General features: G+C 44.0%; 1 protein-coding gene across 5 annotated transcripts in view; it reads left to right on the forward strand.

Moving 5' to 3' along the window:
• Nucleotides 1-14,932, forward strand: part of DZIP1L (DAZ interacting zinc finger protein 1 like) — a 796,975-nt gene that overhangs the window by 341,730 nt on the left and 440,313 nt on the right. For all 5 annotated transcript variants that reach the window (XM_078665844.1, XM_078665841.1, XM_078665843.1 and 2 more), the window contains exon 6: nt 1,201-1,335. In XM_078665844.1, coding sequence (XP_078521970.1) covers nt 1,201-1,335 — 135 coding nt within the window. The remainder of the gene's footprint in view (nt 1-1,200; nt 1,336-14,932) is intronic.

Raw genomic sequence — 14,932 nt, forward strand, 5'->3', positions numbered from 1 at the left:
CCGATCCACCCTTGGATCCATCTGGACACTTTTCACCTGGACGCCTGCAGCACTTCTTTGCAGCTCTCCATTGGAATCGACGACGAAACCCGACACGAAAAGACACCTATGCACCCGGCTTCCTTGTGTGAGGTAACACGAGTACTTCGGTGCTCCAGTGGGTCTTGACTCTCGAAGTGTCCAGTACTCCAGTACTGAAAGGGTTTTACCGTAGTCCACTCCTAAGTGTCCTTAAACTTTAAAACTGTAACCTAAACTTTCTCCATAGAATCAATGGTGATTCGCGGCTGTGTTTAGACACTGCACGCGTCCCCTGTGGGTCTCCTGCGTCTCTACCTTGGGTGGTTCCTGGTTGCCCCAGCGGTTCTACAGGCTCTAGGCCTGATCTGTGTGTTGAGAGCGGTACTTATACCACTTTCTTAGTATATGGTTTGTTAGGCCCCTAGGGCAAAACGTATACTGTGCTAGATTACTGTGTGCTATTTAAGTTTTTGTATTGTACTTTGGCCTCTAGCCTCATAAAGAGACTAGAGGGGTTGTGTTTAGAATAAATACATATATTTTATATATATACCTTGTGTAGTGTACTTTCATTTGATCATTCAAGAGATTATAGACTGGTAAGACAAGCTGCTTTACATTCCTTCAAGACTTAGCCTGAGGGCTGCTCTCCACAGCTACCACTAGGATAGCTTTCTATAAAGGTTGTCTTAAACCTACCATCAATAAGGGTCGTTTGGACTGGTTCAAGCTGCTCACTAGAATAGTGGACATCATATGCCAGGCCAACTTCTCACACCATTTACTTGAGAAATGTTGCCCTTTTGTTGGCGCTCTTTTTCTCTCTTAGCCATTTCTGAGCTGGGAAATATAGTGGTAATGTAATGCCATAGCCAGCACATCACTTCTAGTGATGAAGATGGCAGTGCAGGTCCGGCTGTTGGGATTCTGCCCCACCTAGAGCCTGGTGGGTGAACTGCTTGCAACCATTCCAGCTCCAGTTTGGCACTTGAGGGGCTCTTCTAGGTAGTGTGTGTCCAGGAAGATAAAGTAGCTATTGGGACATGCTTTACTGAAGATATCTATCTTATTTTTATTGACACCACTTCTGTCCCTATTATGCACACCTTATTCTCCATCTCTGCATTTTTTTGCCTAAGGCTCAACAGTATTGACTAACTTTTCAATCTTCCGTTCCAGAAAATAAAGGAACTAACTTCAAGGAAGGTGGTTAAATCTAACCTTGGGAATATTCAAGATGACGAAGATGTCAGACATGAACCCCGGCTGACACAGAAAGAGCTCAAAAACATGATGGAAACAGTTGCTTCAGAGGTAATGGTGGTGCTTGATAGAACAATTTATATTTTGCTAGAGTTGTGCAGTTGGATTTCTTAAGGTAGCTACAATAGAGCACAATCACTTAAATTCCCACAGGTATCAGCCCTGACTCCGTAATGGTTATTCGTTTTTTGCATTTTTTGTGAACTCTTTATGCATCCCCTTATGTGCAATTACCTTTGGAATGCAGCTACCTCTTGCGCTCCAGTACCTGAGTACAATTTTCTAATGTGATTTACAACACATCTTGATTTTACCTGAAGCCAATTTTCCATATACATCGGAAAAGACAGTCACAATGTTTTTGTAGAAATGCTAATGGGAGGGTTTAATAATAGTAATTTGCTCATGCAATTATACTTCCACAAGCTACGTGAAGAACTTTTTCCACAAAGCAATATCCCAAAGGGAAGTGTGAGGGTATGGTACAATGGTGACAGGTTAGAAGGAAAGATTTTGCTCATTTGCATATCTAAACTTTGAGGTCAGTGCTGCGATAACCAAAAATTGTGATTTTGGTACAAAAATGTTTGAAATAATACATGGGTTGATTATGGGTCATCAATAATATTTAATAAACTCATCCCTCTGTGATTCAAAGTCATCCCACTCTTCTATTAAATTGTGATGCAAGATGTTCAAATATTTGACACTGTACGCTACAACTCTAGATTCCTAGATGAAATTCTTAACTGGCCTTACACCAACATGCAGGTTATTGGTGATTTGAATATATGTTAGATGGATCTGACAACCATTCTGCTGCACACCAAATCGAAATTGTGAACGCTTTGGTGATCACTAAAGCTTGTAATTGACCTAAAAAGATAACAGGACGTACAACCGATTTGCTTTGATGCTTTGATCATTTCTTTGTCATATTACGCATGAAAAACGTACATTTAATCTACATACCAAAGAACAGGCTTAAGCCAACTATGCAGTGCGACTTAATGCAAAGCACTACACAACAATGACCCTGAATCTCTTATAGGGAAATTCTGCCACCACATACGAAAAAGTAGGCACTACAAAAGTATGAGGAAACCAAACAGGATCTCAGCCACCTATAAATTGTTCAGCCCTAGACTGTCAGAGTTGAAAAGACAATGTCAGAATCTGGAATGCCGATGGCAACAATGTCTCTCTCAAAAGTGTCAAATATCTTATCAGGAAGCGGTATGGATAGAAAAAAAGCAAACATTGGTTGACATATTTACTGCTTCCTAAACCAGCTGCAACTCAATTTTGAACAGTCTTCAGTTGTCTTCACTAGGGATTGATAGGTTCAATGCCCAGGACATGTCCAGATTAATTTTAAATCCTGAGGTTGCTTCAAAGGACCTAAGCAGTGATAGCAGGGCGGGCAGATAGGTTCGTCAGCAAATAGTGCTACTTTGTGTTCACTCCACCCAAAGGGGATGATATATATATATATATATTACTTACTGGCGGTCGCCAGTAGGCAGTTATAGTTAGGATTGATTTCCATAGGGAAATCGCAACATTCTATTGGGAATAACTTTGGCGCCGGTTGAGGAATCTGCCTGAATTTTTCCTCAACTTTGCCTCGCGGCTCTCCGCTCCTTCCCTGAAAGTTTGGGGGGGATTCGTCAAGCGGGGGCCGAGATAAAAGGGGGGTCCCAAAACGTGTTTTCCCCATGTTAATTTCCATAGGGCGGTTGGTCGCACTTTTAGCTCGAACGGCTGAATGGATTTTCACCAAACCTGGCAAAATTGTAGGGACTGGTCGCCCGATGTGCCTTTGCTATGTCTCAAGATATGTGATCCAGAGGATTTTGAGTAATTTAGGTTAAAAATGTTTTATATATCTATAGCCGCGCCCCGGTAGGGGCACCGGGGAGCGCTCCCGGCGCGCCACGCGACTTGCGCACGGAAAGCTGATTGGCTCTCGGGTGTCTGTAAACATTCCAAACAGTCCGGAGCGGCCGCCATCTTGTGTCTCGGTAGGATCGAGACACAAGAGGTGGCAAAAAACAAAGGGGGAAATGACCAAAAGGGGGCAGGGTAGACCCCCCCTGACCCCCTAGGTGTGATGTGGGGGCCATAAAAGGGACCCTCGGGCAAAACATTTTTTAAAAAGTTTTTTCGGTTTTTGCAGGGGGAGCGCCCGGTACGCGCACCGGGGAGCGTACCGGGGAGCGTAGCATGGGGAAAACCCCGTTCATTCACTGCGTCACCTCTACGACCCTTTCTTGCGTCAATATACCCATTTTGCATACATTACACCTGACGTAGGTATAATGTGGCGCAGGGGTTTACAAAGTGACGCATCTACCTAGATGCGTCACTTTGTAAATATGACTCAATAAGGTGCATTTTAACAGCACTGGTGCGTCACAAAAAGTGACGCACCGGTGGCGTAAAAGTGACGCATGGCCTCATAAATGAGGCCTTCAGTCTTCTACTCATGCGTCATATTAAATATATGACGTATTATTTCGCAAGTACTTTGAGATATGTCAGTATTTCAGACGTATCTGTAAGCACAAAAGTGATGCATTGCTGGAGTCTGTCACAAAAATGATGCAACTCCAGGAATGCATACTTTCACATGGGGCCAGGCCCCATGTGAAAGGGCCTGCACCAGTCTTACGCCTGCTGTGAAACAGGCGCAAGATTAGGACGCAACAGCGTCATAAAAGTGACGTAGTGATATCTCATAGATTTTACTGCATCACCTCTACGACCCTTTCTTGCGTCAATATGTCCCTTTTGCATACATTACACCTGACGTAGGTAGAATGTGGCGCAGGGGTTTACAAAGTGATGCATGTACCTAGATGTGTCACTTTGTAAATATGACTGAATAAGGTGCATTTTTAACAGCACTGGTGCGTCACAAAAAGTGACGCACCGGTGGCGTAAAAGTGACGCATGGCCTCATAAATGAGGCCTTCAGTCTTCTACTCATGCGTCATATTAAATATATGACGTATTATGTCGCAAGTACTTTTAGATACGTCAGTATATCAGACGTATCTGTAAGCGCAAAAGTGATGCATTGCTGGAGAGTGTCACAAAAATGATGCAACTCCAGCAATGCATCTTTTCTTACCCTTCCACACCCCTGTTCCTTTTCTACATTTTGTTTGAATAACCACATTCCCCATGTTCACTCTCCTTCTCCTTACTTTCGTTCCCAACACTCACCTTCTTTCAGTTCCCCTACTTCACTTCCTTTCTCCTCTCATACTTTTCTGTTCTTTCTTACTCATTTTCCTTTCATTTATCAATGCACTCCACTTCACTTACTCTTTTTCATTTTTTTAAGAATATAGCTCTTAGATGAGAATTGGAGGTAGTTCTGAAAAGAACTTTTTTTTTTCTTCTTTTTTCTTTTTTTAGAACTACAACAAAAACAGGGAATGGAAACTGCTCAACAGGAGCAACAAAATAAAATAAAAATTAGGGCTGGTAACGACAGTGATGGTTCTCCAATGCTCGAACCATGAGCAGAACACTTTGCTCCCCACAGGAAAGTAGCTGATCACAGTATCTGCATTTAAGGGCGCCTTTGTTAAATGCAGGCTGAATGTTCGGAACCTGCTCTTGTGATCTCCCCCTCACCGATGGTGTTCGTCCTCCGGTTGATGTAGAGGCCCCATCACTGGGAACCTTTTGTGCCAGAGCCCTGACACTTTCCCGGGCAAAATTCTGGGGGTGCCTTCTCTCCACATGGCGAATCATTGTGGAGTTCCCCAAAAAATATTTTTTATTGGGGTTACCCCGTGACAGGACTGTGTGACAAATCCTGCACTCCACTTTTGGAGCATTTACCTTCTTCTGGTGATCAGGTATGGAAAAAAAATTCCAGATGAAATGTTATTTGTATTTTGGCTGAGGAGGCTCTTCATCGATGAATTCATTGGAGTCATCTTCACTGCTGGATGGTCTGGCAGCCATGATAATCCAAGATATCCAACAAAGAACCAACAGCAAAACAGGCAGGTCTTTCAGTCACAAAAGTGAAAGAAGAAGTGAAGGAAATGGATGGGGATTTCATTCTTTATAAAAAAAATGTTAGCAACCAATGAAAAGTGTTATTTTCAGGTCACATGACCCGACGCGCTTACGCGTAGTCGCGCTCCAGGGCGCGCCCCGGGGCACGCGGCGTAAGCGCGTCGAGATGTTGCGCGATCGTATGCGCCCAGGTGCGCTTACGCTGTGCGTCATATGACGCATCACGCGTCTACGCGATACGTCACGATGTTGTTTTCGTTCGCGAGAATAGCGCTAACGGGACGCTCCCCGGTACGCGCCCCAGGGCGCGCCGCGATCGTATGCGCACGCGTGCTTCCGGGTGCGCTTACGCTGTGCGTCATATGACGCATCACGCGTCTACGCGATACGTCACGATGTTGTTTTCGTTCGCGAGAATAGCGCTAACGGAGCGCTCCCCGGTACGCGCCCCAGGGCGCGCCCCAAGTTAAAAATATTTTTTTTAAATTATTTTTTATACCTATAAAGATTTTCTAATAAAAAAAATTGAAATTCACTGAAAAAACCATAGGTTTCACACCAGTTATAGTTAGGAATTAGCAGTTAAAAAACCTATTAAATTCACTGAAAAAACCATAGGTTTTACACCAGTTATAGTTAGCTGGAAGTTTTACTCGCATAAAACCATTGAAATTCCCACATTATAGTTAGTTGGACTCACTATAACTTGCGCGTGCAATGCACTGCTGATGACGTCACATATTACATCACTCATGACATGGTCAGTGACATCACTCATGACATCACTGATGACACCATCCAGTGAATGTGTCTATTTTTAAAAAATAATTATGTATTATATATGTATATGTAAAAGTTGATGGAAGAATAAATGTTTAAATAAGTGTTTACATGGATGTTTTTTTAAAATACATATATTAGAGAGTAATGTTTAAATATTTAAATATATGTATTAGTGTTTCACTTTGTGTATAAGTGGCTGCATGGGTTGCTGAGTAGCTACATGTGTATGTATATGGGTTATTATATGTTTTTCTTAGTATCAGTATGAGTGTTTGTGTGGTTTGGTAGGGGTATTACTTAGCACATAGATGCATGAATGACTGACTCTCTCTTTGTATGTGTTTTGAAGACAGCATATGTGCAGGACTGTATGGGTGGATGAGTGTGTATATGTGTGTGTTAGTGAGTGAATGACTGTCTCACTAGTGTCTTTATCAGTAACTACATATGTTTTAATCTAGTATATGTGAATATTGATGTATATAGGTGAGTATATGTGAGAGTGAGGGATTGTAAGAGTTCCTGTTTAAATTAGTATGTGTTTCTATAAGTGATTGTTTAAGAGAGTAAGTATGTGTAAGTCTCCTTAGAAGTAAAGTGGTAGTGTGTGTATAGCTGTATATGCAAATAAATGGATGTTACTCCAGTATTGGAACTTTCATAGATTCCCATTGCTTGTATCATTCCCCGTCGTCGGAATGGGAGCCTCGGTAATCATATATATATATATATATATACCTAGGTAAATACACCCTAGTAGGTACAAAAAAGTAAAAAATAGGCCTAGGCCTCATTATATTTTGTAGCCTATAGGTGTCCTTATGTAAAAAGACCCAAACTCACCTTAGCAACCAATCAGATTAGCCTCACCCTGTGGAACCTTCCTGAGAAAGCTCAGAACCTCAGATTTTCTACCGCATCGTTGGTGACAGGGAGTCTCCTTAGAGCTCTGCTCTAACTTCTACTTTGAGGTATTATTTAAACTGTTTTCTGACAGGATTTGTTCAAGATTTAACAATGGCTGATAAGGAAAAGAAGCCACTTGTGGCAAAAAACGACTTTATGTTGAGGACAAACACAAGGACTGTATATATTGTTTATACCCTGATCATAAAGCAGAAGATTGTAAAATATGCAGGATGATGTCTGTTAAGACCCTTCGTGATCGTGAAGGAAGATTACTTATTTGGCTCAGGAAGTTGGGAAAGAAGGATGTAGGGGTATCAAGTGATGAGGAGGATGCCAGGTCAACGTCTTCTAAAACGTCTCTAAAGAGGGGTAGATCATCTGTGGAGGTATCATCTGAACCCCCCTCAAAGGCTGTGCGTGGGACCTCTGATAGGTCTGGCAAGCCCGAGCCTGGCAAATCTCCTCACGGAAGTGTAAAGGAGAGGGAAAGGCAAGCACCTCAGGTGCAGAAGGCAAAACTTGATGAGGGCTCGGCCGGGCCTACACATCAGGATAAAGTTTCTAAGTCCTTCAAGAAGCCAACTGTAGAAGCCTCAACAGTGGTTAAAGAAGGCTCTAAGGCCTCTTCAGTGACTTTGTCTCCTCATCCGTCGGCGAGCCATCCAGCGACGACGAGGACGTCGACGACGAAGGCGTCGACGAGGACTTCAAAGACGATGCCGTTGACGAAGACTGGGGCGACGACAGCGTCGACGACGATAACTACGTCGACGGTTACCACCTCGTCGACGAGGACGATTCCGTCGACGATGACAATCCCGTCGACGATGACAATCCCGTCGACGACGGCAATCTCGTCGACGACGACGAGCCCGTCGACGGTGACGAGCCCGTCGACGGTGACGGTCCCGTCGACGGTGATGATAATCTCGTCGATAGCCCCGTCGACGATGGCAGTACAGCCTAGGGATTTGGTGGACTCATTTATGACGCAGTCGACGGCAGGTGCAAGGGAAAGCACCAGGAAAAGGAAGATAACTCCGGATATGACTTCACCTAGAAAGGTGGATTCATTACCCCCAGCCCTATTATTTGACGAAGAGGACTACTCAGAGGAGGAGAATGAGATGTATGGAGATGCATATAGTCCATCACAGTTGAATCTTAAATACCATGATTCTGACCAAGATGATGGTTATTATTATCGGCAAGAACAGCGACAGCAAGACCAAGTCGCATACCAGGAATCCCAGGGGCAGCAGGGCACGGTTACTATGCCTATGAGTCTGCTGACAGACTTAAGAGCTATGCTGGAAGAATATAGAAGCAGACAAGGGTCGCGGCCAGTGGAAAGTCAAGTGCAGGTTCAGCCACAGGTGGTGGCAGCTCAGTCTGTGCCTCCGTCACATGTGGATGAAGAGAGGGAATATCCTAGGCATACACCACACCGGGATGACACCTCGGATAAGGATGGAGCAGGTGACAACCAGGATCAGAACCCGGATAGTGAATGGAACCAGTATATTATTCCGGATCCGGCTTCTCCGGTGCCTGACCCGATAGATTCACCTCCGGCGGAGGTGGGAGGTTTCTTCAGCTTAATGGAGAGAGCCACGGCACGCTTTAAACTAGCCATGCCTTCAACATCTACTGATTGTTTTTTATATGATTTTAAAGAGGCTTACCGTAAGGCAGTGCGTTCGATTCCCATTATAGAACATATATGGAAAGAGGGAAAGAAGGTGATGCAGGCCCCGGCGACGGTCATTCCAACCCTACCACGCCTAGAGAAGAAGTATAAAGCTCCTGATGACAGTCCCGCCTGCTTGATTGGACAACCTCAACCAGACTCAGTCATATCACAGGCAGCACAGAAAAAATCGCGAAATCCTTCGGCCACCCTCACAACTCCACCAGACAAGGAGGGTAGAAGGTTAGACAACGCTGGGAAGCGTTTTTCATCAATGGCTAGCTTGCTGGTCCGGGCGGCCAATGCCCTGGCGATTTTAGCAAGGTACGACCGTCAGATGTGGAGTGATATTGCAGCCTATGTAAACCTACTGGCGGATGACCCTAAGGCTGAAGCACAAAAACCTTTGGAAGAGGGGCAACGTTCTTCTTCAGAAATGATTGACTGTGCGATGGACATTGCAACCACTTCTTTCCGTGCTCTGGGTAGCGCGGCTGTTCTTAGACCGCAAGGTTGGCTACGAGCTACTTACTTCCGACCAGAAGTTCAAAATAAGATTCTGGACTTACCCTTTGATGGGGACATGTTATTTGGAAAACAAATCGATGACACACTGCAAGGAATAACAAGCATTGGAAATGCAATAGGTCTCGCACCATTAGAGTTAGTGCTTTTAGAATTGTTTATGGTTTTTTTTTTGTAAATGTTTAGCATTTTTGTTTCCTGTAGCCAATGCTAAAGTATTACAAATAAAAAAAGCCATAAACATTTCTAAAAGCTCTAACTGAAATGGTCTGAGAACTATTGCACTGTGTGAGGGTGAGGGTGAGTGTGAGTGAGGGTGAGTGAGGGTGAGGGTGAGTGTGAGTGAGGGTGAGTGAGGGTGAGGGGGTGAGGGTGAGTGAGGGTGAGTGAGGGTGAGTGAGGGTGAGTGAGGGTGAGTGAGGGTGAGGTGTTGAGGGTGAGTGAGGGTGAGTGAGGTGTTGAGGGTGAGTGAGGGTGAGGGTGAGTGAGGGGTTTTGGGTGAGTGAGGGTGAGGGGGAGTAGTTGAGGCTGAGTGAGAGTGAGGGTGAGTGAGGGGTTGAGGGTGAGGGGTTGAGGGTGAGTGAGTGAGGGTGAGGGGTTGAGGGTGAGTGAGGGTGAGGGTGAGTGAGGGTGAGGGGTTGAGGGTGAGTGAGGATGAGTGAGAGTGAGGGTGAGTGAGGGGTTGAGGGTGAGGGGTTGAGGGTGAGTGAGGGGTTGAGGGTGAGTGAGGGTGAGTGAGGGTGAGGGTGAGGGGTTGAGGGGGAGGGGTTGAGGGTGAGTGAGGGTGAGTGAGTGAGAGTGAGGGGTTGAGGGTGAGTGAGTGAGGGTGAGGGGTTGAGGGTGGGTGAGGGTTTGAGGGTGAGGGGTTGAGGGTGAGTGAGTGAGGGTGAGGTGTTGAGGGTGAGGGGTTGGCGATTCTAAGGTGGCCCCTTACTGCAAAACTGGTTGCGGAAATCCTGGTGCATGAGCTGGACTGCTGCTGGGGCGCATTGGTGCTGTTACAAGGGTGTAAGTGCAGCAAAATCACCCGATTGAGCGCTGGGCGCTGCGCATCTAAAATGACGGCAGCGCACTGAGGGGGAGACTTCCACCGGCTGCGGCAACGGGAGATGTGCACTCTGTTTGTGAGCGGCTGGGAGGCGATTCGGCGTGCAGACTCACAGCGGAAAACTGCGGAGGCGGCAGTCCTGGGGGAGAAGTCTGGAGGGCGAGATCGCCTTAACCTGTAGTGTAGCTCCTATTTTCCCAATAGGCTCTGCGCATTGGAATAGTACCTACAGCAGTAAAGGCCTAGGCCAGACGTTAACTAGGTCTACTACTGTCGAAACTAGACTTAATTTTTGGGTTTGCCAGCTAAGCTCAGAGTTCGCTAGAAACTTTCTCGAATGTTCAAGGAAGGATGAACTCCCCTGATTAGACAAGAAGGGATTTAGTTTCTGACAACCATAGAACATGACAACTTTGCTCTCCCCTAATCAAGAGTCAATCTCGAGAGTCGTGTGAGCACAAGGCAATTATTTTACTCAGTCAGTACGTGCATTCTTAGTCTCATCAGAATGTAGAGAAAAGGAAGAGACGGGCGTGTTCAATAAAAGATGTTATTTATTGATCAGTCTCTTTTCTCGTACAAGAGAAATGGATCGATATTATTGCAATACTTATAGTTAAGTAAAGTGCATACATTAGAAGCAATAGTATAAAATAATATGGTTTCTGAGCCATATGATGTTTAAAATGATTAAAATATATTTACATACACATATACATTTGACTAAACGTACTCAACTGGTGTTTCTAAATACGCCTACCCCGTGTACCTGACCTAAGTCTAATGCGTGGGCGGGAATAGAAAGTTACAGTTTAGTTTAAGTTTGTTTTTGCCAAGTGAATAACTAAAGAATTCTCTAGGAGGGGTTATTCAGTTCTGTACCTGGAATTTAGGATGAATGAGGAATGGTATCTCTTTCTCTGCTCTCGATATTCCAGGCTGCCTGCGAGGGCTGCCCAGAAGCGCCGGTGCTGGGTCTCTCGGCTTGAGATAGCAGCGCGTCTCTCAGCGCGTCAGGAAGACGGGGCTGCTGCCTGCGGGGTCTGCTTCTGCTCTCGGCTTCGGCAAGTATGGCTGCTCCGTCTTGTCACCACGCGTGTGTTTGCATAGGGCAAGGTCGGCAATATTTATACCTTAAAGGTGCCGAGATTGACGTAAGGATGGACATAGGTACGTCAATAAAGATGTCATACGACTTGCTCGTTAGCACATTCTTTACTAAAGTTCTCTGTGAAATCAAAACAATGGCCGCACGGATTATCCAGGTTGTCATAGGTTTGATTTGTTATGAGAACGTCGTATGCCTTATCAGGGGCTGGAGGAATATCGCTTGTCTAATTAGATCTCAAGCGTTATGACCTAATCAGATAACACGTTCCTGTGCCGTAGTGTGACTGCGTCAGATAACGGTATCTGCATCATGGGGGATTTCTTGCCTCATGGGCTGACTGTTAGTTAACTAGCTAGTAAGTTTAACCAGAATAGGGTCAGGAATAGGGGGATCGAATCAGAACCTATAGAAATACACGACACCCACTCCACGCTAACTATGGTCATATCTACTAATCTATGCATAGTATAACATAGTACAACATACTATAGAGTATAGTGTATACCTTACCACCCCAAAATACATAAATGCATTTCGAAATTTTCAAATATACTGAAAAATTGCAGTCATATATATTGTATGCACTTAAGCTATGAATTAAATGCAAAAGTGAACACGCATTGTTATGCATTATTGATTGTTGGTATATGAGAAATACACATGAAATGGCTCTTAATATGGCTATACAGAAAAAAAGTCGAAACCATTTCATCACATAAAATCTATTGCGAACATACCAGCGGGCAGCTAAAGTCTATAAAGTCTATAAAGTATCTAAAATAGAAATCTTAGTTCTCTAGGAATAGTCTCTTACTTTAAGCAGAAAATCAGTGTCCCGGGAAAAAATATATAGAAAAATATTTTAGGGGCTTGCTGAAAAAAGTTGCTGTCCGTGAACTGGATTGTAATTGTTCATGTGACTTTATTTTTAAAGTTGAAGGCCGAATTCAGGGAACGCCGTGTGCGAGTTTACTCAAAAGTCTCTATTTCTGTTCCGGAGAGAACATCATATCATTCAGGCTTTCGAAAAAACTGTCAACAGCTTCATGGGAAAGTTCCTCTAAGTCGGAAATAGGGGTAACCATGCATTCATGCGCATGATTGTCTCCATTGACATTCTGATTTGCATTGCTGACAGAAGGTCGTACCTGTTCGATGCTGCTTTCATCTTGAACTTCACTACTCTTCAATCGCAGTGGTGAAGATTCCAGGAATGCCGTCATCAGAATTGGCAGCCTTTGAGGGCAGCACAGTGCGTGAACCTTGGTAGGAACCAACAGTGTATCTGCATCCACCGGCGCATCCGATTGTAGCGTCAGACAGGTGTCTAACACGCATTCTTCTCCGCATAGCAGACACCTTAGTACAGGTAAAACACACCTTTGCCACATTGGTCGAAATGATAGAAACCAAGTCATGTTTAGGTCTCTAAGCCGGGATAGTCCCAGGATTTTTGATATCCGGTCCCGGTATCCAATGGCTAGGATCGTATCTTCCATTGTCGCGAGAGTTTGATCTGTGACATGGGTTGCCATAACGAAAAATAAGGACTAGGAATAGGATTCCTGCAATTAGTCCTAGGATCAGGGGAAGTCCGCCAAAAATCGAATGGACGAAGTCTGGAAAAATACCCAGTATGGCTTTGAATGGTGTTAATGCCATCGAAAATACTGTCTTAAATACCTTTGAGACCCCTGTGGTATCAGAAATATTTAAGATTTCGCTCAGGATTTCCGCGAAATGTACGGGGGAATTAGTTGATAATAATGTATGTATCTCTGCAGTCGTCCTTGCGACTTGTAGATCATACGTTTCTTTAGATGACGTGAGCCTTGTAGGCGTCTGAAGAAGCACTGTTTTCATTCTGCTTAAAGTGTCTATTCGAATAGAAGTAATTTTCAAACTGGGCCATGCCCTCGCCTCCCTGTCTGGAAAGGAGCTGGGAAACAAAGAACGTCCACAGCACTTGACCTTCGCCGTCGTAGTGACGAGATAAGGAGTCCCGGGCATAAGACTACAGCATCTGCGGTCTACAATAAGAATGTAACTCCCATTATAGAGTCTTTGAAAGAATGGTTCTATTTCAGTTGCAGGTGCGCCTTGCTGGTGACATGAAAGGTTGTATGAATTCCCTTCACAGGCTCCGTGCAAACTAATACCGTTACACAGAAGCGTGCCGCTTAGTGACATAGCACAATTGATGCCACTAAGAAACACTTTCTGTCCTTTGTTACTGATACATGCATGTGAATAGGGCAGGTTCCATGTTGTTTTAAGGTACCCCTTTCCCAATTTCTCGTACATGCCAGCCTGTATATATTTTTGGCAGTATTGAAACCTGAAGGTTGAGATTGGAATATTTATGATTCCGTGGATTATCCATTCACTGACAGGTCGTTCTGACATTGTCAACGGTAATCTTTCTAGTTTTTCAATGCTCAAGATTGTATAATCAGCACCCTTCTGCGCCATACCGATTTGTCTATCAGTAAGGTTAAAGATTTGAAATAGTGACGTTGTGTTGATTAAACGCCAAGGCACATAGCCTGAACGCAGATTTTGTAACGTCCAGCCAAGCTGTACAATAGAACGCAATTGTGACTGACCATGTTGTAATAACAGTAAGTCTTGCGATAATATATCGATTGCTGAAGACACAATGCTGTCCAATGAAAAAATTCTGGAGGACAGAGTCATTAACCCATTGTCCACTACAGAAAGTGATTTTTCCAAATTAATACGGTCAATTTCCCGTATTCTTTCTGCTGTCTCAATTTGAGTAACCTTCCAGGCCTCATTGTATGCTGCATATACAGAGGCTGCTATGAAACGCTTTTGACGCTGTTTGCGTGGTCCCTTTATGAAATCACGCAAGTCAGCACCATCAGTAAGTAAAGTTAGGTGTTGCTTAATTTCAGGCAGTGTGGAAGTTTGTAGCCATTGAAGGCATAATTTGCCCACACTGTAGGTTGTTATTATCCCTGGGTGATGTCTTTGGGGATATCTAGGGTCTGGCCTGTTCATTTTGAACCCTGTGTTTTATTCAGGAATCTATCTTGACAGTTATTTGTATCTGTGGGCCAGATCAACCATTGTTTCCAATCAGGATGTGTTCTGTTTTGGTTAAGTATATGGTTTATGTCTATTTCTTCATCTGTTTCAGAGTTATTGCTAAACATTGTTGGCTTTGGAATAGACAGGTTATTTAAATCTTTGATTTTGGCTAAGCCAAGACAGGTGGTTTGTTGAACGGTGTCATTTAAAAATATCATTTGTTCTGGGATCATGCAGGCTCTAAACAAAGCTTCTATACCCTGTACTTGCCACTCTTTTGTACCCCAAACACTTTTCCAATCAACATGTTTGTCCCAATAATCAAATCCAAAAGTATTCATTTTTTCAAAGAAAGAATCTGAATATATCAATTTTGTGTTGGTTATCATGGTTTTCATCCCTGTCTTGTTTGACAATTTGTAATAAAATGTTTCAGCATTAGTTATGTTAAAACCTGAAAAATATGAATATTTGCCATACACGGTTC

Source organism: Lissotriton helveticus, chromosome 11 (assembly GCF_964261635.1).
Source record: "Lissotriton helveticus chromosome 11, aLisHel1.1, whole genome shotgun sequence".
Lineage (NCBI taxonomy): Eukaryota > Metazoa > Chordata > Amphibia > Caudata > Salamandridae > Lissotriton > Lissotriton helveticus.